The 25,595-nt window shown below is 47.4% G+C and overlaps 1 protein-coding gene across 13 annotated transcripts in view; it reads left to right on the plus strand.

Moving 5' to 3' along the window:
• PLEKHA7 (pleckstrin homology domain containing A7) overlaps window positions 1-25,595 on the plus strand; it is a 220,096-nt gene that overhangs the window by 178,023 nt on the left and 16,478 nt on the right. For 11 of the 13 annotated variants that reach the window (XR_005796990.1, XM_040495709.1, XM_040495711.1 and 8 more), the window contains 10 exons: window positions 2,081-2,603; window positions 3,100-3,186; window positions 6,102-6,155; window positions 12,646-12,726; window positions 16,334-16,402; window positions 16,583-16,663; window positions 17,564-17,713; window positions 18,251-18,352; window positions 24,681-24,789; window positions 24,956-25,182. Coding sequence is in view for 12 of the 13 variants with exons in the window: in XM_040495709.1 (XP_040351643.1) it covers window positions 2,081-2,603; window positions 3,100-3,186; window positions 6,102-6,155; window positions 12,646-12,726; window positions 16,334-16,402; window positions 16,583-16,663; window positions 17,564-17,713; window positions 18,251-18,352; window positions 24,681-24,789; window positions 24,956-25,182 (1,483 nt within the window). In the remaining variant the exon portion in view is untranslated. The remainder of the gene's footprint in view (window positions 1-2,080; window positions 2,604-3,099; window positions 3,187-6,101; window positions 6,156-12,645; window positions 12,727-16,333; window positions 16,403-16,582; window positions 16,664-17,563; window positions 17,714-18,250; window positions 18,353-24,680; window positions 24,790-24,955; window positions 25,183-25,595) is intronic. The other 2 variants (XM_040495712.1, XM_040495715.1) reach the window with 1 other exon arrangement.

Below are 25,595 nucleotides of genomic sequence, written 5' to 3' on the forward strand. Positions count from 1 at the left end.
AGGCTAGAGGGCCAGCTGAGGGATTTGGGGGTACAGCGGTGTGGGGGTACTCTGGGTGACATAGGCACTGGGAGCAGGCTGCAGAACCAGACCAAAGGCTTGTGCAGGTGGGAGCACAGCAAGGACATACTTTGCATAGTCTGAGTTTTGCTTCAGTCAGAGCGAACAGTGGTTGGTGGAGTCATGAACTCCCCAGTGGAAGCCCCTAGCCTGGTTTCTGCCACCACTGCCAACAAAGCTGTTTGAGGATTCAGCCACTGCCCCCTGCTCAGAGACACATTCCCCTCTGGCTTTGGGAAATCAGTAGCAAACCTGCCACCTAGTGGAAGCAGACACACTAGATGGACGCACTAAACAGGTCTGGGCCGAAGAGATCTTAAAATTACCTTCTGTAATTGCAAAGGTAACGATGAAAAGAGAAGAAAGCTACCATTTTTGAATGACAGCTATTTCTGATCCCTGCAACAATCTATTACATTCTTAGTATCCCCATTTTATAGTAGGGAGAGTGAGGACATAAAAGACAAGAAGGAAGTGCTTCAACAAGTTGAATTTAAGATGAATTTAAGAACAACTAGAACGGCACTCCTCAAACTGTGGCCACCCAGAGGGCTTGTTAGAACACAGGAGGCCTGACTCTAACCCCAGGGTTTCTGATTTGGCAGGTCTGGGTGGGGCTCTGTAACCTGCATTTCTAACAAGTTCCCAGGTGCTGATGCTGCCTGCCCGTCCATGACCATACTTTGAGTAGCACTGGCTTAGAACAATATCTGGCTGGTTATGCATCAGGACTTTCTCAACCCTGGACAGTACCACAGAATGTGAGACATAGTTCCTGCCTTCCGAGGATTTACAGCTTATCTGGTGAGGAGATGCCTTATGAGGATGAAAAGGTTACATCAATAAAAAGACCTTGGACAAGTTTCCTACCACATAGTCACTAGGTCAGAGCAGAGCAGGAACCCTGAGAGCTGCAGTATTGCTGACGGCCTCCGTGTAAAGGTCATGGGACTGTGTTGTGGAGAATGAGTGAGATTTGGATGAATAGGGCAAGGGGAGCCCATACAGATAGGGGAGGCAAGAACAATAATATGAGAATAAGGAAAAGTTTCTGCAAGGAGGAAGCTGAGGCTCAGAGCAGTCCGGTAAGCTGCCTAGGGTCATATAGCCAGTGGATGGTAGAGCCAGCATCCAAACCCGGGTCAAGCTATCTTTGCTTTCTCCACTCTGAGAAGCTGCCCGGGTGTGTAGGAGGCCAGATGGGATTAGGGTGAGGCTCTTAGTCCCAGGTTCCAGCAAGTGCAGGGATGCATCTATGCATCTGAGCGGAAGTACCTCTGGCTCTTGGGCTCTAGATGCCTGACCTGCCCCAGCCCAGTCCCGGTCCTGGTTGGAGAAGCAGTGAGAAAACAGCAGGACTGCAAGGTGGGTTGGGATCAGGTGCTAGAGAGTGGTGACTACTAAAGGGTTTGGGTTTTATTTTGTAAGCAGTGGGGAGCCATTGAACTTTTTGGAGCAAGACAGTAATTGGACCCAAGCAATTGACTGTCTACAGTGTGGACACTGGTTAGGAAGGTCTGAGTTGTCTGGAGGAAGATGATTAATCAGTATCTGGACTAGAGTAGTGGAAAAAGAAAAGAACTGGTACCGGCCACTTCCTTTAAGAACCTCCAGAACTTGATGTGAGGATACCAGCAGAGGGCAAGTCTTTATGACCCAGAGAATTAGGAGGCATTTCCTAGTAATAGGCACACCTGTTTGGAAGAGCTGATGAACAGCAGGAGGGAGAAGAGGAGGCAGGCTCCCTCATCTTGCACTTGAAGTGATGGGTGTGGGGCAGCCGGGTTGCTTGGAAGGGGGGTTGATATTCCAAGGTTGTTGGAGAACAATGGTTTTGGAGTCCTCTGCAAAGGGAGGGAGTGGCTGAGGTCCTGGGGTCTGCGTTGATTGTTCTTTGGGGTTCTTAGCGGGCTCCCTCGTGTGCCTGGCATTGTGGATTTACTTAACTATGTTTCCAAACACCTGGCAGATGTCATGCTGTTCAACTTACCCATTTTTCTCCTTTTTCCCTTCTCCTCAGCCTGCCGCCGGACCAGACCCTTCCCCGCCAGGGCCCCAGCCAGTCCCTGTCCTTCCCGGAAAACTACCAGACCCTTCCTAAGAGTACCCGACACCCCTCAGGGGGCTCCTCGCCCCCTCCCCGCAACCTGCCGAGTGACTACAAGTATGCGCAGGACCGAGCCAGCCACCTGAAGATGTCAAGCGAGGAGCGCAGGGCACACCGGGACGGCACCGTGTGGCAGCTCTACGAGTGGCAGCAGCGCCAGCAGTTCCGGCACGGCAGCCCCACGGCGCCCATCTGTGCTGGCTCGCCAGAGTTCCCCGACCAGGGCCGGAGCAGGAGCATGCTGGAGGTGCCCCGCTCCATCTCTGTGCCTCCGTCTCCCTCGGACATCCCTCCTCCGGGCCCCCCGAGGGCCTTCCCACCCAGGCGGCCACACACACCAGCGGAGAGGGTCACCGTGAAGCCGCCGGACCAGCGGAGGAGTGTGGATATCTCGCTGGGGGGTTCTCCCAGCAAGGCCCGGGGCCACACCACCAAGGTGAGACTCTGGAGGGCGGCCCTGCAGCTGGGGTTCAGCCCTAATGCTCAGTTTGAACCCTCACGTGGTTTAAACACAAATTTGAGCGATTTTGAATAATGATAGGTGATACCTGTGCAGCACTTTTAGGGCCAGGTGTAGTACTAAAGGCCTGACTTTAATGCTTACAAGAACCCTGTGATGTAGGTGCTCTTATCATGCCCACTTCACAGATGAGAATAAGAGATGAAGGACCATACAACTGGAAGTCTGCTTCCTTGCAGCTTGGAAGGCAGAAAAGATACCTGTGTTCAGTTGGTTCAATAATTTTTAATAACCCCAACTTTAGCTTTATCTCTCCAAGGGGCTTTCCCAGTTTACACTGTTATATCCTGGTGAGAAAAATGTGGAACCCCATTTCACAGATGAAGAGGGATAGTGCTATGTGGCAGCCTGTTCTTGTGGAGAGGGGCAGAGGTTCCGGACCGCAGGGTGACTGCCTGTCTCTCCACCGTAGAACTCTTCTCATGTGGACCGACGCTCCATGCCCTCCATGGGCTACATGACCCACACTGTCAGCGCTCCCAGTTTACATGGAAAATCGGTAAGCCGCTCCTCCTCTCCCCGCCACCCCCACCCCTACGAACGCCATGCAGCCTGCGAAGTACCACCTCACTGAGTTTGCTCTCCCCACCCCCAACCCATGCCAGTCAAATGCAGTGTGCAGGGCAGCTGCCAACCCCCACTTTAGAAATGAGGAAACCGAGGGGCGCCTGTGGGTGGCTCAGCAGGTTAGGTGTCCTACTTTGGCTTGAGTCATGACCTTATGGTTCGTGGGTTCAAGCTCCACATCGGGCTCTCTGCTCTCAGGGTAGAGCCTGCTTCAGATCCTCCGTCCCCTTCTCTCTGCCCCCCCCCCCCGTGTGCGCGCGTGCGCTCGCTCTCTCTCTCTCAAAAATAAAGATTAAAAAAAGAAGAAGAAATGAGGAAACTGAGACTCAGAGAAATTGAATGACTGGCTCCGTGTTATCCAGTTGGCATGGGTCCCCAGATCAGAGGAAGAGCTTGGGGGAAGTGGAGGAAAACGTGGGCTTTTCCTTTCTTTCAGGCAGCATTTTTTTTGCCTGCAGCATTTTCCAGCCACCCGACTTTCTCCCATTAGCTCCTCTCCTCTCGTCCTGGTCTTTGCTTTGCTTAGTTAACTTTGTCTTCAAAGCTTGAGTCTGGGTGAGGTTTCACTGTTGGTTGCCGTTTCCTGAAAAGAAAAAAAACAACAAAAAAACCCCGCTTCCTGCAGCCTCTTTTCTGCCAGTGCCTTTGTTTGTCCTGATGACAGAATTAATGCAATAATTACTTCATGGTGTCACATCAGTGCTGTCCCGGCACCGGGGTGAAGAGTAATTATAGCGTCGTGCTCCTGCGGTGGCTAATTTCCTCATGATGTGTCTACACACCTGCAGCTGGAGGAGCTCTCACTGCTTCTCACCCGGTTACGGCGGCACCAGGCCAGGCTGGCCAGCGTGCGAAATCTCGCCGTCGGCCAGTTACTGCAGCACCAGCTGACCTTTCCCACCTGCCAGGTCAGCGCCGGTGGGCTCTCTCAGGGCCGGGGCCCCCCTGGGGGCAAGGGAGTGACATGCTGGCTCGTGTTGTTTCGTGCCCACACTCTAGTCTGTATTTGCTGTCTGGCTCTTTCCCTTGCTCCCTGCCTGTTTGCTTCTGGATGCTACTGGCACACACTGTGCAGTGGTGGTGGGGCCCACACCTCTGGTGCTGGGGAGGAGACTGCATGTGGTGTGAGGGACCCGAACTGTGGCTTCTCTGGCTCTGAGTAGTTAATGCCAGGCTGGTGTGCTGGTCATGTCCAAAGAGCTGTGCTGGCTGTCATTCTTGTTGCCACCTTGGGCACTCCTTGGGATGCTGAAAGGTGTGCTGCGTTGGTGTCAACCTGGAGGGGAAAAGGCAGAGTGTCTTCTCTCATCCGGGCAGTGCCCTGACGACTGATAAAGCATCCTCACATCTCTTATCCTAGTGAACCTCACAGTAAGTTGGGAGAGGTTAGGCAGGACAGGAGTTACTACCACATACGAGGCACTCGATCTAGAAGGGAAAATGACTTGCCTGGGATCCCTCAGCCAGAGGCCTGCAGGCTGGAGCCAAAATTCAGGTCCTATCTGGCATAGTGTTATAAACCTTCCAGGACATGGACGTTTGCAGGCAAGCTTCTAAAGGAGGGACCAGAGAATTGCTCTCCCAGGCATCTCGAGCAACTTAAAGAAGATGTTCACACGAGGCTGGTCCCTCTGGGCTACAGAAAAGTAGTCAGAGGACAGGTGAGGGAAGTGACAGGATTGTCACCTTCCTTAACTGTCCTGTTTTAGTGAGACCTGAGGGACTCAGGACACTACTTGGAAAAATGAATGTGAGGGAACACAGGCAAAACCCCTAAGTTGTGAATTTGGGTGATTTTAAATAATATTCAGTCCTCTTACTGCTGTTCCAAGTGTATAGGGACTGGGATGAAGGGGAAGTAGGGATGGGTAAGGGGACAGTTTAGGGATAGAAATAGCATTTTGGAAGTCACTTAGTGTCCCTGACAATGGTACTTCAGGTCTTCTCATGCTTAAAAGCACAGCCTGAACATCTCACATTGCTTACTTGTGTTACATCAGAGATGTAAACAGGGCCCTCTCCCCCAGCCCTGACTTGCCTTGGTTTGCTGGGAGGCCTCTTATCCTGCTGAGAAAGTGGTACCCGAGCCATTTTTCTTAAGCCTTTACAGCCCCTCTGCCTAACAGCTTCTGTGATCTGTTACATGGGAAACACAAGTTCTAGAAAATCAGAGTCTTTTGCTTATTCTCACTGTTCCTGGTAATTACACTGAAGAACTCAACAGATTGTCAGAGACAATGCAAGCAGCCAGGTGTGACCCTGGAACTTCCTCAACTCCTGACATGGTCCCATGCTGAGCAAAGGGAGCCAAAACTTCCAGCAGCTGCTGGTGCTTAACATCATGGAACCCAAGGTCATGTCAGTCAGGACCTACCTGTGTCCCCACATCCTCTCCCTGCCCTTCTAGGCATTTAGCTGCACTAATGAGAGGGTCATTTTTGATGACAAGGATTGGAGCATTGGTGATTCATGGGACCCTAAATTAGATATTGCATGCTCTTCTAGCTAGACTGTCTAGTTTTGTCTCAGGAGCTCACCACTGGCCTCAGCTGCACTGCTGTCTTAGTGGTGTGTGTGCTGTCTCCCTCTTCCCCCCGAACTGTCCCTCAGCTAACTGATAGACCAGCTGGCTTTCTCCACAGTGACCTGCAAGGTCCACCATGCTGAAAGAGGGCTTTGAGCTACATTGAGATATTTTTGCTTCCTTTGTGGCCCCAGATGTGTTGCCCTGCTGTAGTTCTTTGACCCTGAATCTGTGCAGCGTAAACGGTTCACACACGAAGCCCTGAGTTTTAGAAGCCCTTGGTGTTCATAACTGGCTTTTTTCTCTGTGTGCTTTCATTGAAGGCTGACGACACCTACCTCCAGCTGAAGAAAGACCTGGAGTACCTGGACCTAAAGGTGAGTGACGACGTGAGGACATGCACCCCATGTGCATGCCTCCCTTGGACGTGAGGCATGCCTCCCTTGGACGTGCCTCACCTTTCTGAGCGTGTCAGCCTCATTGGAGCCAAGCTCAAAGGCCAAGGCTGTGTGGGTCTTATCAAATCTGGATCCCAAATGAAGACGTCTCTTGTCTGAATGAGAAGAGTTTTATTTCTTATTGCCTCAAACCCTGGGTGCAGTTCCTTGATAATTCTGCAGTAAGATTTCTGGCTTATGGGATGAGGGCATAAGATCTTGATCTCTTCCTATCCTTGGTAAGGACCCAAAAGTGCTTTTCGATAATAACTGGTTGCTTCCTCAGAGCCTCCAGTGTGAGTGGAATTGGGTTTGGTTCATAGGGTGCCACTGATGTGTGTCATCAGCTGTGAGTAGTTTGGTGGTTTTTTTTGTTTTTTTGTTTTTTGTTTTTTTTTGGTTTTGTTGCTGAGGGAGTGGGTTCCACCTGGAATTGTGCAGCTCTGAGGCCTACATGGTCTCCCATATGGATAGTCTCCCATCCACATTCAGGAGATGAGCGCTGGGCCCCTCCCTGTAGGTGATGAAGCTTCAGGCTCTAAATCAGCCTTCATAGCGCAGAGAACCAAGAAAGCTGGTGTACAAGTGTGAGAGGCATTCTGCGTGAAAGAGAGCTGCTATTGTGTCATTCCCACAGCTCTCTGAAAGCTCCCACTGTGAAAAGCACTTCTTATGCCTAAACCATGAAATAGACTCAAGGAATGTGACCTTTAATTAACTGTGGGTGTGAGAGAGTGGGAGGGCCTGGAGGAGGACACCCAGGCGACTGCCACTGGGCAGGCCCCACCCCCCAGCACCCCTGTGTACCTGGCTTGAGATATTTTTAACATGGGGTTTGTCATCAGCCTTGGAGAAGCAAGAGTGTGAACACTATGCCCCACGGCAGCCAATGGCAGACCTCCCTACACTGAGACAAGATCAGAGCCTTTGTTTAGGAATTGACTAGTTAACTTTTGTATCTGTGGAGTATGTGCTGTGTAATTAGCTCTGGAGAAGCCTAAGGGAGATGCAAGAGAAAAATTGAAACTCTCTGGCCCTGAAAATCTCCCAAATGATCTGGGTTAGAAAAGGAAAGTCTCCCAAAATAACACAGGCTTGTTTACAATGAACTTACAAAGATCTGTCTGGCCTAGTGCTCAGGGTTGAGGTAGTGAAGATCACTGTGGGCTGCGATTCTGGGAAGGCTTCTGGAGGAGGTGGCGTGTGTGTGTGTGTAGCCTTGAAGAGCCAGAGGGTTTGAGTTGGTTGAAATTAAAGGGACAGGAACAGTGGGAGTGAAGGAGAGCCAGGGTGAGGGTGGTGTGGCTAGGGCTGGAGGAGGCAGACTGTCCATGTTCCTAATTCTTTACACAGGAAGGTGCAGTGAACAAGAGGCAGACTTGGCTTTCTGACATGAGCAAAACTAAGAGGGTTCTCTCAAAACCAGGACATTTTCTAGCTTATGTGTCAGTCACGTCACACAGAGAGTGAGTGAGTATTTTAAAGTATGGTTGCAGTGCCTCAGGATGCTAAATGTGGGGTCCAGCCTATCCTGCTGTGCCCTGATCCTGGGCAGGGTCCTTCCACCATGCCCACCACCCCCACCTGACCTGGAGAGAGGTCCACCCACCTTTACCTGCTCTGTGTACCACCTCGTCTCCATTCCCTGGCCTCCCAGATAGCCAGTCACCATGCCATCTGCTTGGCTCTTCTCGCCCCTTCCTGGGGGCCAGTCATCCAGAAGTATCTGTGGAGTATTCACAATGTACCTTGCATGGGTGGACCCCGAAGCGTTCCTCAGAGTTCTTGGTGCACAGTGCAAGAGAGAGCTTAACGTGCCTGAGCTGAAGGAATAGGAAATACCTGTGTCCTGATTCCTGTTTGTACTGGATAGCAGAAACTCACAGTTGGTCCTGGAGGGAAGATTCAGTTCAGGTCGATTTTATTTCAAGATCATAGAATTGGAGTTAAAAGGGATTTAAAGAGAGAAGCTGAGGCACAGGGTGGCAGAGCAGAGCCAGGAGTCCTTGGATGTCCTGACTCCAAACAGAAGTTTAATAACAATAGAGGGTACCATGTATGACAGTCACTGTGTTTTACTTCTGTTAACTTATGTAACTCCCAGAGTGGCCCTGGAAGGAAGGTGGTTCTTATCTTTTTTTCACTGACTGAGGCTCAGAGAAGAAAATGACTTTCCCAAGGCCACATAAGTAGTTCCCGAGGAGTTGGTATTTAGGTATAGCTCGGAATCTGAAACTTGTGCTCTTTATCACCTTGCCTCCTAGCCTCTCTTAAAATGCTGCGTCTATCACTGTGGACCCAAAGGCATTCAGTTTCTGATGGAGCTGAGCTGGGGTCATTATCCCAAGAAATGCATTTGATGTGATAGAGGCAAGATGTATCCTTGGGGTGTTTCACTAGCTAGGCACTGCCTATGCCCAGAACATTAGTCTTTCTGGAAGTTGTCATGTGATAGAAAACAGCTGTGTTGATACCAGAGTTCTGCAGTCTTATAGTTGTTACTCCAGTTGCTAAGTTCCTCTCAGAGAACTTTCACCCCAGATGAGCTGCACTTGCAGCAGGGAGGTGCTGGGGTTTGTGCTGTGTGTGAGTTGTCTATCTGGCATCTCTGCCAGAAAGGTTGGTACTGCCTTGGCCTCTCTCCAAGGTAGAGGGTACTCCCATCAGGGAGGCAGTGGGCCTGCTCTGCTCTGCTCTGCTCAAACCCAGCTGGGGTATAGGGTTCCCTCATTTCAGGATCTGGACGAGGAAAGGGCTGGAAGCAAAGCAGAGGTGTTGAGGGCCTATAGAACCATGGCTGAGGAGTGTATTAGGCAAGATTCTTTTGTTTGCAGGCGTCTGAAACCCAAATCAACCTGCGAATAAGCCAAAAAGGGAATATACTGGTTCTTTTAGCCAAGGGCTACATCCCAGGGGCTCAGGCCACATCATCACTGTTCTATTTTCCCTGGTGTGTGGGCTGCTTCCATATGGCCAGGGAAGGTGGCTACCTGCAAACCCAGGTTCACTTCCTTCCAGCTTAGTGTCCCCATGGGTGGCCAGTTGTAAACCTAAGACTCCCTGTGGAATGAGGGAGGGGTTCCCTAATGGGAAGTCTTGCTAGGAAGAAACAAGAAACACAGCAGCAGTTAGCACAGCTGTAGTGCGGAGTGGTAGAAAGAGTTCTGGGTAATTCAGGAGACATAGAGACAGTCTACAAAGCTCTAAAACATTACCATGTGTCTTCTGTGGCTGTAAGGGAGAATTAAGACAAATCAACTGTACTTCAATTAAAAAAGAGAGAGAGACATGGATAGCAGCTACAAGTAGAGGGATTTCTAAAAGGGCCTGCTCCAGTTGTGGTGAAACACTCCCCCCTCCATCTCTAGGGTGCAACTGAAGCTAGATGAACACTGCAGGACAAGAGGGATGCGTGATTATATCAGGAAAACCCTAAGGCCCATTGGCTCTTGAGATTGAGACATACTAGACAAAATGAGCTGATGCTGAGCTCAGCTGGGGTCCCTGAGATGAGGACCTTTATGGGCAGAGTTGAATGGGCCCTGTAGCCCAGCCTGGGTGTGGGGACAGCAATGAGCACAGCCCCACTGTGACCAGCTGCTTGTGAGAGGTCCTTGCGAGGAGAGGAAGGAGGTGAGCCCGTCTGGAGAAAAACAGCCTCCCTATCCCCACATGGTTGGCCTAGGCTCCCCCATGGCCCTGTTCCAAAGGCCACAGGCTTAAGGATCCAAAGCTCCTGCCATCACCAATCAGCTGATGCTCAGCTTTCAGAATCAGTATTTGCTTCCCCACATGTTGTGGAACTTTTTCTCCCTAAAGTGAGCATTTCTGCTGTTGTACCAAGTGATCAAACAAAGGTGTATTCTAGTCTTTTAGAAGATGCTCTGTACTAATGCTCTTTTTGGAAAATGTTTACTCTTCTGGCATTGTACTTGGTGGTGCCAGGGTGGAAAGGACTCCACCTTGATTAAGCATCTGTTCCTGCCTGGCAGTGTTTGGGCACATGTTCATTATCTCTATCCTCTAAGCAGCCTTGAGAGATAGGAATTATTACCCCCGCCCACATTACTAACCAAGAACCCAAGTATCAAGAGAAGTCACTTCCACAGTAATGTGTGTGGAATTTGAACCCAGTGTCTAACTTTACACCTGCCTTCTTCTGTGTACCATGTACTTTGCCCACCCTAAAGTTGTATTCACTGAATTGTATTTCTGGCATCATAGTTCTATTTTTCAGCACCCTATACCCTAGCTAGGTCTGAAGAAGCAGGTATGGTGGTCACTGTTATTGACTGCTTAGATTGTTTTTATGCAGCTGTGAGGCACACCTGGGAAGGGGAGGTGGAAGGGAGGGTATCTGCTGCTGGTCAGGTGGTGTCATTGTAGGTAGAACAGGTTGCAGTCAACCCCACAGAGACTGTTTGTTGTTCCTGGTTGAGGGATGTGTCATCAGTGGCTCCGGGCAGTTGGCCTCCAGACTCTTCCTGACTGAGCTTGAGATCAGGGCTTCTCTGTTAAGGGTTTATTTCCTAAGTTAGCTTCTAGAGCAAAGTTTCTTAAGTTGTGGTCTAGATACCACCTACCTCAGGATCACCTAGGAGCTTGATTTTTTTTTTTTTTTTTGAAGTACAGATCTTGGGGGTTATGTTGAATTAGAACTTCTGGAAATGGTGCCCAGAATTCTGCATTTTTTAAATCAAGCTCTGGGATGATTCTTGTGCACAAAGAAGTTTGAAGTCTGTTGTTCTGGAGCAGAGATTATTAATCCTGGCCATGAACTAGAATAACCAGGAGAGCTTTTAAAATGACTATCAGTGCTTTGATCCTACCCCTTAGAGATTCTGATCTAATTGGTAATACTCCGGTATCATTCTTTAAAAACAAATAAACAACTCTGTAGGTGTTTCTAATATATGGCCCATATGGTTGAGAAACATTATTGGCCAGGGTTGAGAAACATTATTTCAAAGCAGTGGTTCTGAACATGTAATTCCAGACCAACAGCATCAGTAATACCCGGGAATTTGTTAAAAAGGCAAAATCTTGGATCTCACCCCAGACCTGCTCAGTGAGAACCTCTGAACACAGGGCCCAGCAAATCTGTATACAGTTGACCCTTCAACAGTGTGGGAGTTAGGGGCATCAACTCCTGTGCAGTTGAAAATCCAGGTAAAACTTAACTCCCCAAAACTCAACTATTAATAGTCTACTTTAATATAAACAATCAATTAACACATATTTGTATGATATATGTATTACATACTGTATTCTTATAATCAAGTAAGCTTGAGAAAAGAAAATGTTAAGAAAATCATAGAAAAGAGAAAATTTATAGGGCTATACTGTTTTTGTTGAAAAACAAAAATCCATGTATAAGTGGGCCTTCATAGTTTAAACCCATAGTTCAAGGGTCAGCTGTATTAACAAGCCCCCTCCAGGTGATTCTGAAGCATGCTGAAGTTTGAGAACCACTTTTTACAGTAGTGGTTCCCAGTCTTGGCTTGCACATCAGTATCACCCAGGGGGGCTCTTAAGGACCCACTCCAACGAATTATATCTGAGTCTCTTGGAGTAGGACTCGGGTATCAGTTTTTTGTTTTTTGTTTTTTTTTTTTAATTTTTTTTTTCAACGTTTTTTATTTATTTTTGGGACAGAGAGAGACAGAGCATGAACGGGGGAGGGGCAGAGAGAGAGGGAGACACAGAATCGGAAACAGGCTCCAGGCTCCGAGCCATCAGCCCAGAGCCTGACGCGGGGCTCGAACTCACGGACCGCGAGATCGTGACCTGGCTGAAGTCGGACGCTTAACCGACTGCGCCACCCAGGCGCCCCGGGTATCAGTTTTTTTTTAAAGCCACTTGGGTGATTCCAGTGTTCACCCAGGGTTGAGATCTACTGTTTTGGTGGGTAGGACAGTGTTCCCTCAAAGGAGCTCTAAGCATTTGGGATCATTGGTAAGACATCGTTATTTAGATGAACATAGGTGTGGAGATGAGGGTCTGGGGCACTGAAGGTGGAAAATGTGGGGCAGGGATGAGACTAACGCATGGCACCACCCTAGTGATTTGATGTCTTGCAGTGTAAGGTGAGAGAGGACGAAGGAAGAAGCAAAGTCCCTTCTTGTCTTCTGCAGGAGAAACAGGAAGGAAATGGGCACCGACATTGGCCCTCTCATGTAGGCTAGCCTGCACTAAGATCCTTCAGGCAGAAGTTATTTTCCCCCATTTTATAGGTGAGGGATCTGAAATCTGGAAAGGCTCAGCAGCTGGGAAGCAGCACAGCCAGACTGAGACTCAGTCATTTGGACTGCACAGCACGTGTCCTCCTTAAAGTTTCCCCTTACCGATTCCCCAAATTCTGGCTCCTTCAAGTGTCTTTTGATGTCTCACCTGTTACGTTTTGTTATATTTGCCTTTTTGTTTGGAACAGATAAAAAATAATGAACCTTTGATCAACGTGCTTTACAAAGTGCTGAAGAAGTCAGCACGGGGCTGTCGGCCCAGGAGAAGCGTAAGACGATCTGATCTGTGTCTCCAAGCGGGGCCATTCCATTGCTTTTGGCTCAGTGCCGACTTCATCACTTGCTTAACCAGGGGCTCTCCTGACCGCCCCCAGGCTTCCTGCAAGTCATCTCGGTTTATTTTTTTGTCCTGTTGAAGCTCCCTTCAGCATTTTGGCTGGTGCACCAAGCTGAACCTCTCACATGCGGTGTTCTGTGACTCCATCTTTTGTGCTGCCGCGGGGGTGGGAGGGGCTTGCCTGGCTTGCCACCAGCTTGTGTTGTGTTCCCATTCTCTCTCTGCCTCCATGGCGAGCACTGACCTAGACAGAGACCAGTGTGGTCTATGGAGTCAAGCATGAGTTCTTAGGAAGGAGTTAGCAGTTCCTGGTCACCTTGGAGCCTCTGGCATATCCTGAGATTCTACCATGGCCTTGGGATTAGGCTGGCTCTTCTTCAGGGCAGGGTGTTGCTATTGAAAACAGTCTAGAGCTGGACTAGAACAAAATGGGCCACCCTCTTTCCCAAGTCCCCCCTTTGACTGATGCAGAAGTAGTGCCTGAAATGTAGCCAACTTTTGTAGCATTCCAAGGGAGGCTACAGGTTGGGAGGCAGGTGCTATGTGCAGTCATCCCAAGCCCTGAGAAAAGGTGTGTCGAGATGTGGTGGAAGGGAGGTAAAATGCCTGAGTGGCCTTCAGTTCCTTTCTGGTGCACAGACTCTTTCAAATGGATGAGTGCCCACTGAATTTCACTTTTTTCTGGTGACAGAAATGCTGGAGACACATAGTTGATATTTCAAATGGATTTAAACATTGCTATCACAAAACACAGTTTTAAAAGGAAAATTACATGTAATATACTACTTGTGGATATTTCATAGCAGCCTTGACTCCAGAACAAAGCTAAATTCAGAAGTTTAAAGGGCCTTTGAGCTGTGTAAGTACTTTCATGAAGCCCATGGTCTAAAGCCTATAGGAGTAGGAGCCAAATCACATGATTTTGATACTGTCACAGGTTCATCAGGCAAACACTTCCCAAATATCCTCAATGTGGTGGGCCCTGGCTGGACTTTGAGGATACAGAGAAAATATGTCATAGTCCCTACAACCACCTCTCATCAGGTTACTATCTTTTGAGGGGAGAGAGAGCACATCATCTAATGTACTAAGGCCCATAGTTGTGGGAGACATCAGGTGTGGGAGGACCTCCCCTGAGGGGCACCAGGCCCAGTTGGAGGTGAGGGAGTTAGGGAAAAGCAGCAACTGTCCCTCTGTTGAGTCTCCAGTCCTAACAGACTCAGTCATTTCAATTCCTAACTCACAGCACCTTAACCACAGCCATTAAAAGGGGACAAGAGAGAGTTACTTCTTAGAAAAGAGGGAGTAACCTAATGTCCTGAGAGAGAAAAGAAACATTATGTGTCAATCTAAAACGGAAATGAAAGCACAGAAATTTAGAAGAATTTAATCAAGAGGCAAATGGTCCTAATACACTTAACTTCTAAGAAATTCCATATTACTGATTTTTATAATGACTGATTCATCCCCAAAAAGGTTGAATTTATATTCAGTTCTGTGAAGGCAGTGTAGGATTTACTTCTAGAAACCTTTCCATCAAAAAGTTTAAAAGGTTCAGCTTTCTGAAAATGCCTTTTTTTGTGTCGAATACGTCATTCCTCATGGCGCTGGATAAATGAGGCATTGCTCAATTAGATTCTCTGCCTTGCTATTTCAGTATCAAAAAGATATCATCTGTTAAAAGCGTCAGTGAAATCAGGGGAAGAGTTTTGCTAGGAGGAAAAATCCCCACAGCATATCTCAATTTGAAAATGATTTCTTCCTGGGAAGTGAGCCAAGGGTCAGCCCTTTGGAGAGTAGACCAGCTCATTGTCCTCTGCTTTAATGGAGGACTGTGACACAGAGTGACCTCCCTACCTTTACCTGCTGGGTTTCCCTGAGTTTGGCCCAAGTCCTGCCTGGAAGGTTCAGCTGTTCGTGGTTCACCAGGTTCATTCCACCCCTCCTCCTCCTCCCTATCCTTATTCTCCCCACCTTTCCTGCCCCTCTGTCCTTGCAGGAGCCAGCAGTTTGTTTGTGGATTGTGGCAGTAGTCCATGTGTTCCGTGACTGTGTGTATACATGTATGTACACATAATCTGCCAGTCTGAAGAGCAGAATTTGGCTGGAGTTCTATTTTTTCCAGGATGCTACAGCACTGACCCACATGTGTTTTACCTTTGACCTACCTGCAATGCAATAAGCATTTTCCCAGTGCCTTCCAGTGTGCCAGGCTTTATGTTCAGGGCTGACTTGACCAAGATAAATAAGACATCTGTCCCTGCCATCTACTGTGTGACCAAAAGGAGCATAGGAATGGATGGGGGTGTGTCTGCAGCCAGAGTCAGTCCTCAGTCCAAGGCCTAGAGATGGCATTGTCCCTTGACCTTGACCTTCGCATTTGCCAGTGATTATAGGAAGAAGGAGTGTAGGACAGTTGGGCACATGAGTGGCTTGAGTTTTAAGGAGGATGTTTGCCAATATATTTTTGCTTCTTATTTACACTCACAAACTTAGTGGACCTCTCAGATGGAGTAGGGAGAAAGTGAGGGCCATCTCTCCAGCACTTGTCTATCCATCCACACTGGAACCCTCTGCATAGTATACACATCACCTATCTCAGCTATGGTTGACTCCACCCTGTTTCCTTGGTCATATCTGCAAAATGGAGTTCAGCAAGATGGTCTTCCTTGCATGGGGCATATTTGACCTGGCTCTCCCTGACCATGACTTGGCCAGGGGGGTGCGTCTGTGGAAAAGTTCCCCCACCCCCACCCCATACAGCTTTTGGCATGAAGGAGATTAGGGGGGAGTGAAAACATGGGCTAAAGAGTTGGGTTTAGCTTTGTAGGGGTTAGTGGGAGATGGCAGCATGGTGCCCACGTGGGGTCAAGGGAAGCATGGACAATGTTATGAATGCCCACTGGCTCATAAGGTCTACTGCTTCTTGGTTTCCTTTCTTGAGAGGACAGGGTAACTTGTGACTTACACAAGTATGACCTAGCCTCAGTTATTTAGGGATCAATTGAAAACCCCAGCCATCCAGGTTCCTTCATCCCTTGACCAAATTCTCTTCCCAAATGGTATAGGATGAGATAGGCTGACCTTGCTCATGGGGAAGTAAGCTGCTAAGAGGCTTCCTTAAACTAAGGCTTGACAGTGCCCCAGGGGCTCACTGGTTCCTCCTGGTTCACCTCACTGCCCTGGGTGGGGGGTCACATTTTCGATAGCTAAACTGTGTCTTTTAAATCTTCCAGGATTCATACTGGATTCACTTTGGGCAAATTAAGCTTCCACAGTCAATGAGACTATATCTTGGATGCCTACTTATTCTTTAGTTTGAGGAATTTACAAGTGCTTCTTGAATCACAAAAAGGCTTTGGTTTTTCCCTAAAATGAAACAGGCATACAAATGAGGTAGCATCTGAGTTTTTGCCCTTTTCATGCTATGACCCTACCTGTAAAGACTTCCACACTTGTCCATTGTGGGGCTAACTCTCCTTCTCTAAATCTAATCCTGAACGTTGGGGTTAATCTGCTTTAAATTGTTCACCTCCCAGATGACAGGCAGGGATCTCGTCAAGGATCGAAGTCTGAAGCCAGTGAAGATCGCAGAGAGTGACATTGACGTGAGTAAACAGGGTAACAGGCTGACCCCCTGGCTGCCTGCTGCCCCCAGACCCAGGGTGGGCGGGCAGCTTCAGGCGGGGTTTGGAGGGATTGGAAGGCCAAAGACCTTCTGATCACACTTCAAGGTTGTGCCCTTTTCTCATCATCCCAGGCCTTCTCCCACCTGTTCTTGCTCACAGGTCAAACTGAGCATCTTCTGTGAACAAGACAGGATCCTCCAGGACTTGGAAGACAAGATCCGAGCCCTTAAGGAGAACAAAGTATGCGTCAGTTTCACATAATCTTGGGCTGGCTGGCAGGGGGTTTTGTCATTCTGTATTTTCCACAGATACAGATTGGACTGTCATGTCACAGGTATTCATTTAGCCAGAACAGGTACTTGTTTATCTAGAACAATGTGTGGGTTTAAAGGGTGCTTCCAGGAGGGTTTCTGCCTAAACCTGGAGGAAATCTTTTGGGGAGACTTCAGACTGCTTATTCCGAGTGCCACCTACCCCTCCCCCACCTTAATTCTGCTCTGACTTAACTCTCCTGAGAGGCACCATGAGGTTAGCCTGGGAGAGGAGGGCTCCACTGGCTTGTGTGTGATGACCCCAGGCCCCTGAATTCCATGCAAGGGGACTGCCTTGGAGAAAGTGGCCATACTTATAATAGGACAGAGGCTATCACTTTCTAGAGCTCCTTTCCTCCTAGGATCTGGGCTATGGAGGAAGCAAGTCTAGATGAGAGAGGAGGAACAGGCCAGGGGCTGCAGTGTTTGGTTTCTTGGACCCTTAGTGTGATTTTTTTTTTTTTTGCACTTTAATAAGGCATTGTATTTGTGATGCTGAAGGTTTATAACATGTGCTGATAAAACTTAAGAGAATTTTCCATCTACTCTTTGATGTATCCTTATAGTTTATCCCATAAAGAGTGGATGATCTTATACCCACTTCACAGATGAGGAAGTTTAGGCACAGAGCTATTAGGTGACTTGTCCTAGGAGGCCACCCAGTGGGCAGAGTTAGAGCTGGAATCAGAGGCCCTGACTCAGGCTGCAGCTGGGCAGTAGGTCCTTCAGCCTTAGATCCAGCAGATTTATTTAGTTCCTAGCATGGTATGGGGAGGCCTTCAGGGACTGTCCTGCTTTCCTCTTGCTCTTTGGCCCTTGCCCGATGTAGGACCAGCTAGAGTCCGTCCTGGAGGTATTGCACAGACAGATGGAGCAGTACCGAGACCAGCCCCAGCACCTGGAGAAGATTGCTTACCAGCAGAGGTTGCTGCAGGAGGACCTTGTCCACATCCGGGCGGAGATCTCCAGAGAGTCCACTGTGTGTAGAGGGTGTGGAGGGTGGCAGACACTCCCCCGCCCCCATTCCTCCACCCAACCCCCCACGATGGGCTGGGCTGGGGGCTGCTTCTCCTATCTCACAGCTGTAGTTGAGTTGGTGGCCGGGGACAAGAGTCTTGATATAGTGACTCCTGTATGGCTACAGTGAAACACCAAGGGGACCACATTTCTCAGAGCAGCCTGCAAGGCCCTTCCCCTGAACTGTGTACAGTTAATTCCAGCATGTCAGAATTTCTCCTTCTTTATTTGTCCATCTCTGGTGCAGGTGCTTTCTGCCGGGGTGGGGGACCAAAGCATCTCCAAGTGTAGGAGAGGGAACAGTGCAGGTGGCCTGGGTCAGAGCAGGAATGAGAAGACAAGCCCTGTCTCTCTCGTACCAGGCCTGCCTGAGACCCTCTGGGACCCCCCTTTCCTCTTCCCCTGGCTGGGTCAGCAGTGGTCAAGAGCACAGGTGCTCATGGGCCCATCTTGGGGTCAGGGGATAACTAAGAATCAGAAGCATTTTCTTGGCCCACAGGAGATGGAGAATGCCTGGAATGAATATCTGAAGTTAGAGAGTGATGTGGAGCAGCTGAAGCAGACCCTGCAAGAACAACACAGAAGAGCCTTTTTTTTCCAGGTGACCCAAGGGCTCTTCATCCCTTCTGAAGTCTGATCTCTTCTGAGAGCCTTCACCTGTGGGGCTGTGAGCCCTACCCAGGGGCTTTTTCCTCCCCCACTGGGACTCAGCCTGCTTCCCAACCCCCCAGCCCCCCCCTCCAGCCAGGCTGTGATGAGAGAACTCACCTCAGCACCCCCTGCCTCTTGGGCATTTTTGCAAGCGTTTTGCTACGGATCATTTGGAGGAAATGGCCCTGAGGGGAGAGAAATACCGAGCTTGAGAACCTTACAGACACTTGAGAATAATCTGTTCCCGTGATTCTTGGTTCCATTTTGGGGCTACTCACTTAGACAGCGGCAGAAAGCCCCACTTCCTTCCTTCCTTCCTTCCTTCCTTCCTTCCTTCCTTCCTTCCTTCCTTCCTTCTTCCCTCCCTTCCTTCCTTCCTTCCTTCCTTCCTCTGATTCCTGAAGATAGATGTTATCAGTCCTTCACCTGAGGAGGCAGTGTGACTCCAGGTCCATCTAGGTGCCTCTGGTCTCCAGGCAGTTATTTGCATTTCTGGAGCCAGGCTGGGAGATACCCATCACTGTGGCCACTGCTCTACTCAGGAAAGGCAGCCTTAGAGCCCTGCCTCCTCTACCCTTCAAACCAGGCCACTCCATTGATGGCTGCCTCTGCCCCCAAAGGTGAGAGAAGAAAGGCCCTATGTGGTCTTTATTCTTCCAGGCTGGGTCCTCCAGCTGCCCAGTGTTTCCCCATTGTGGTGCCCAATCAGGCTTCTGCCCACCCTCAAATTTTTAAAAATGGAAAATAACCTGCTTTTGAACCCAACTTCAGATCTACTGTATCTCTTCCATCAGTTCCCTGACATCAATTCAATTTATTTGAAATCAGCAAGCATTCATTGAGACATCTTGTGCATGAAGCACCATGCTAGGCCAATTTTGACGCTAAGCTTTCTAATCGATGGACTGGTTCTAGCCAAGGCTCTTCCTTAAAGTGACTTTGTATACGTACTGACTTTGGATGTTAGTGAAGGAATACAAGAGGTGAACTGGGTTTGTGGCCCTGGAGATGCCTGCTATCCCTCCACTCACCACTGGGGGCCAATTCCCAGAAACCTCGTCCAAGACCATGTGGAGAAGACTCTTGCCTGTAGCTCAGGGCTGGGCTGGCCTGCTAGGTCTCCCAGAAGTTGTCTGTCTCTTGCTGTTGTTTTTTTCCCCCCATAATTTCCCCGAACCCAAGCTAACCTTTTCCTATTCTTTTTTTGGTACCACAGCACTTGGCATAGTGGCTTGAAAATACTAGTGAATACTGTTGACAAAGTCCTTCAAGTGATTATTTCTAGTTGCTAGTTCCTTAAAGTGTTCTGTCCCATTATACTTATCTTCTTGGATCTTTTTCAATGATCTACATTAATTTTAGCAGTAATGTTTTTTAGCTTTTCATTCCTTGTGTTTCTATAATTATAAAAATAATACATGAATGCATCTCTCTGTAAAGGCCAAACAATAAGAAGAAAAAGCAAAACATGAAATAAAAGCCCCTCTTCCCTCCCTTCTCTTTCTGCTCCAGTCTGTCACCTTCTCTGTATGTAATCAGTGCCATCAGTGGGTGGTATTGTCTTCCATACCATTTTCTGTGCATTTTCAGACATGTGCCCATACATAAAATAATTTATTTGGGGGTGTGAGTTGGGTGTACTTAGGAGAGGAATCATACTTACACGTTCGGTTACTTGCTTTTTTGTCAGAACTTTATGTTATAGAAATCTTTCCAGGAAAAATACCCCCAAGTTTATGTTGCCTGATACAGTAGCTATTTAAGTGTAAACATAAATTAATTGAAATTAACTAAAATTAAAAATGTATTCCTCAGTCACACTAGAATCATTTCAAATGCTCAGTAGTAGCTCACGTGTGGCTGGTAGATACTGTATTGAACGGCACAGATTATAGAAGATTTCCATAATCTCAGAAGGCCGTGTAAAGTAAAAGAAATTAGTTCTTAACAGCTGCATAGTTTTCATAGTCTAGATATTCTATACCTTAGCCATTCCTTTCTGATGGGCATTTAAGTTATTTGCAGTGTTTTGCTTTTATAATGGTACCACAAAAAACATCTGTGTAACTGCCTTTTCAAGCCCATTTATAAGCGTTTATCTAAGATAGGCTTTTAGGAGTGGCCTTGCTCTGCTGAAATGAGTGTACGTCTTAAATGTTGATGGATGCTGCCCAGTCACCCTCTAAAAGGGTGCACTCATTTGCCCTCCTGCCCACAGTGAATGAGGGTGCTGAACCCTGTTTACCTACAGTTTCTCCAGCACTTGATGTTATCAGTCTTTTTAGCTTTTGTCATTCTGCTGGCTGAAAAGGACATCTTGTCTTAATTTGCATCAATTTAATCACTAGTAGGGTAAACATCTTTTTATATGATCATTGGCCATTTGTGTTTCTACCGTGCCTTATTTCATGGTGATTTAACTTGCAGCAGTCCCAGAATCCCTTTCTCTGATCTAAAAAACAAATGAGTACAATGTATAAGTCTTGTCACAGACTCCCTGGAGAACTTAACCATGTAAGTTATAAAGAGCTAGGCTAGATTGAAGCCTAGGCCCTGCAGCTTGATGTCTACCTAGGCTGGAGGCATTGCTCATGCTTTCCCTGAGTGCCAAAGTGACCTCGGAAGCTCACAAAGCCCTTCTTTGAACAGCCTTTGTGCTAACTTCCTTGGTGTAATTCTAGACCAGACAAGCTGTTAGAGCCCTGATATTAGACTCCAGAGTCATTAACACTGGAGATACGCTTGTAGCCACATATGCAAATTCTCAGCAGTGGAACTTGCTTGGAAACTTGCCTCCCTTTAGCCAGGTTTGGCTGTGAGAAAATTTGTAGGCTTTTCAGTGAAGATGAGTGGATTTGTTTATAAAGATCCTCATGACCACCTGTGCAGGGAAGCCAGAGAATAAAGAACATCCAGGTAACTGTGTGAAAACTATGTGATAAGTGAGGCTACCTGTATGTGTTCTTACTTCTGGACAATAAATTCAAGCCTTTGCTGAAGGCAGTACGTAGTAGCCTTCCCTGCCCAGCATGGTGTGTGGATGCAGGAATGAAAACCACCCCGTGCTCCCCAAAAGCTTCCTTGACTTTGTCATTAAGTTCTGAGATTCCATTATCCTTGGAGAACCTTAGAGATTCTCTGGCTTTCGCTGGGTTGTTGCTCTTTTCTTACATACGAGGGTGGCAGAAAGGCAAAATGGGGGCAGGACTGTAACCTGACAGGTATGTATGCCAGGTAGACTGCCAGAGGAGAGGGGAAAGTGTTGATTTTAATCTGATACTCCTCCTTTACCTTTTCCCAGCATTCTGCTTAGTCTGCTCCAGAGATAATCTTGTTAGCTTACACACCCACTCTGGGCTCAATAACATGTCTGTTTTAGGGCACTCGTGCTTTGGTGTAGCGCTAAGCATCAAGCCCATTCCTTGTTTATCAGCCCTGAGAGGATGTGCGTTGATGTTGGAAGGATGGAGAGAGTATGAGAATGTGAGCTCCTTTAGGAGACATCTGTTGTCTCAGCTGTTGGACTTCATTTGGTCAAGGAACTTTATGGGATTGGTCCTTTTTTCACTCAACGTACATGTGCTGAGAGCCTGCTGGGTCCCCAGCCCTGTGGGGATATACCAAGGAGCACATAGTCTACTTGCAGAATCAGGCAAGTCCTTAAGTATCACACATGCAAGAATCCTTCCACTTGAGGGTGACTGGGCCCCTCGAGAGCAGATGTGGTATGAGGACTTTGCTTTTAAGCCCATGGAGGAATGATCACAGCTAAGTTCTCCCATGATAGTTTAAAACTTAAAAGAATACTGGGACGCCTGGGTGGCTCAGTCGGTTAAGTGTCTGACTCTTGGTTTCAGCTCAGGTCACGATCTCACGGTTTGTTAGATTGAGGCAGACATTGAGCTCTGCACTGACAGCACAAAGCCTGCTTGGGATTCTGTGTCTCCTTCTCTCTCTGCCCCTCCCCTGCTCCTGTTTTCTCTCTCTCTCTCTCTCTCTCTCTCTCTCTCTCTCAAAATTAAACAAACATTAAAAAAATTAAAATAATACTTTCATGTTCAAACAACTCTATTAAAAGTTGCCCACAGGTTAATATCCAGAATATATAAAGAACTTACAACCCAATGCCAAAAAAAAAAAAACAAACTTTTTTTTTTTTTGAAAGAAGCCATACAGTATCACCTTATACTTCTCAGAATGGCTGCAATAAAAAAGACAAGAAATAAATGTTGGTGAGGATGTGGAGAAAAAGGAACCCTTGTGTTCTTTTGGTGGGAGTGTAAATTGGTATAGCCACTGTAGAAAACAGCATTGAGGTTCCTCAAAAAATTAGAAATACTGTATGATCCAGTAACTCCTCTATTGGGTGTTTACCTGAAGAAAACAAAAACACTAATTTTAAAAGATACATGCACCCCTATATTTATTGTGGCATTATTTACAATAGCCACAATATGGAAGCAACCTAAATGTCCATCTGTAGACAAATGGATAAAGAAGATGTGTTATACACACACACAATGGAATATTACATAGTTATAAAAAAGATGAGCTCATGCCTTTTGCAGCAACACGGATGGTATTTTTGCTAGGCGAAATAAGTCAGACTGAGAAAGACAAATACCATATGATTTCACTCATGCGGAATCTCAAAATACAAAAGAATAAACAAAAAAGCAGACTCAGACCTGTAAATACAGAGAACAAACTGATGGTTGCCAGAAGGGAAGGGGTTGAGGGGGATGCACAAAACAGGTAAAGGGGAGCGGGGGGAGGTATTGGCTTCTAGTCAATAAAAGAATAAATCATTAGATTTAAAGGCACAGCATAGGGAACATAGTGATATCGTAATAGCATTGTATGGTGGTATCTTGACAGACAGTAGCTACACTTGTGGTGAGCATAGTGTAACATATAGAGCAGTTGAATCACTATGTTACCTGAAACTAACGTAACATTGTGTGTCAACTACACTCCATAAAATGCCCACAGTCCCGTAATCCTGATAAAGTCTGCTCACCTCTTTTTAGTATCTCTCCCCGTCCGATTTCTATTGTAACTTGTCAGAGTATGCATATGGTTGGGTAGCCTGGCCCTTTTCCCATTGTACTTTTAAAAAAAATAAGTTTTGTCACATAATTCACATACCATAAAATTCACCTTTTTAAGGTATACAATTCAGTGGTATTTAGAATATTTAGAATTGTGCAACTGTCACCACAGTTTTGTAACATTTTCATCATTCCCCCAAAAGAAACCCTCTATCCATTAAGAGTCACTCCCCATCCACACCCCCACCTCATCTACTTTGTGTCTCTGTAGATTTATCTCTTCTGGACATTTTGTATAAGTGACATAACAAATGGCCTTTTGTGTCTAGCTTCTTTCACTTTGCATAAATGTTTTCAAGGTTCATCCATGTTATAACATGTATTAATACTTCATTTCTTCTTATTGCCAAATACTCGCTGCCCATTGTACTCTTAACCCCAAATCTCAGGATTCAGCTCTGTCTTTTAAAAGATGTTCTTTATGGGGCACCAGTCTGGCTCAGTCAGTAGGGCATGAAACTATTGATCTTGGGATCATGAGTTCACACCCCACGTTGGGTGTAGAGCCTACTTAAAAAATATGAAATAGTTTTTTAAAAGATGCTCTTTATATTCTGGGGATAGTCCTTGCCTTCTCTTCCCTTGCCTTCTAGTCCTTGCCTTCTCTTCCCTTTTGCCATGGTTGCCTAAAACAGTCTATTTTTTTTAACTGTGATAAAATATATATAACAAAGTTGATTACCTTAGCCATTTTTAACATATGGTTGAGTAGTGTGAACTACATTCACGTTGTGCAACCCATCTGCAGAATTTTCTTCATCTTGCAAAACTGGATCTCTGTACCCATTAAACAACAATCCTCATTCCCTTCTCCACCCCAGCTTCTGGTAACCACCCTTCTGTCTCTGTCTTTGATTACTCTAGATACCTTATAAGTGGAAGCATTTCCATAGTATTTAAGGCAATCTTTTAAATTTGGGAGAAATAGGCAAGGTGAATATGTGAAAGATCCTCTGAATTTCTCCCCTAGATCTTGGGCGTTTTCCATGTGTGTGGTACCCTCTGAAGCTTCGAGGCAGGCTTGGCTCTAGCCCTGGTGGGGTTTCCAAAGGGGATGCTGCCCCACCCAGGGTGAGGTGCTGTGTCTGAAATGATAGCGTAAGTCCTAATGAGAAACTTCTGGTGAGGATCTGAGAGGGAAATGAACCACCACCTTGTCTTTCTCAGGAGAAATCGCAGATACAGAAGGATCTCTGGAGGATTGAAGACGTCATTGCAGGCCTGAGTGCAAATAAAGAGAACTTTAGAATCCTGGTGGAATCAGTCAAAAATCCAGGTGAGGAGGCCATCTTCCTGGAGTCAGGGGGTTGGAGGCCAACACCCAGGTTTGTGGGCTGGCCCTTGCAGAGGTCAGATCTTTATGGCGTAAGCCCCTCCCCTTGTCCTCCAGAGACGAGGGTCTTTGTTCCATTCCATCCTTTGTTTGCCTCCACATGCTTTAGAGAGAAAAACGGTGCCTTTGTTTCCTCATCCGCCTGTGCCTTCACTCTCAACTTCTGAGAGCAAGCCACCCCCACAGTCCAGCCCTCCCACCAGCCCCGTGCGGACCCCTCTGGAGGTTCGACTCTTCCCCCAGCTGCAAACCTATGTGCCGTACCGACCTCATCCACCCCAGCTGAGGAAAGTGACATCCCCTCTTCAGTCACCAACCAAGACGAAGCCCAAAGTTGTAAGTATCGATGGCCAGTTGCTGAGCGCTGTTGTCCCTCTCTCTCCTCAGGTCAGCTTCTGTTGGGAGAGAAGCTTTTGGGAAAACCTGGGAAGACAGAACCAGCCAGAGTCCTGAGCTATGAATAGTTAAGGAGTGGTAGGGCCTTGCTGTTGTGCTTTAGACTGCCAGAACTGGAAAGGGCCTTCGAGAGGATCTAGCCCAACCTTCCCATTTTGCAGTTGGGAAAACCGAGGTCCAGCAAGAAGAAGTGCTTGTGTTAAGTAGGGTGGAATTTGTGATATGCATCATGCAGGGGTAGGTAGCCCCACACAGGACTCCTTGCAAAGCTGGAGTTACACAAGCCTGTGGGTGATGAATTCCTCTCAGCAAGAGTATTTTGTCTTCATCGGCAGCTGAGCACTCTGTGGGTT

The sequence above is a fragment of the Herpailurus yagouaroundi genome, unplaced genomic scaffold, assembly GCF_014898765.1.
Source record: "Herpailurus yagouaroundi ecotype Mexico unplaced genomic scaffold, PumYag 187, whole genome shotgun sequence".
Taxonomy (NCBI): Eukaryota; Metazoa; Chordata; class Mammalia; order Carnivora; family Felidae; genus Herpailurus; species Herpailurus yagouaroundi.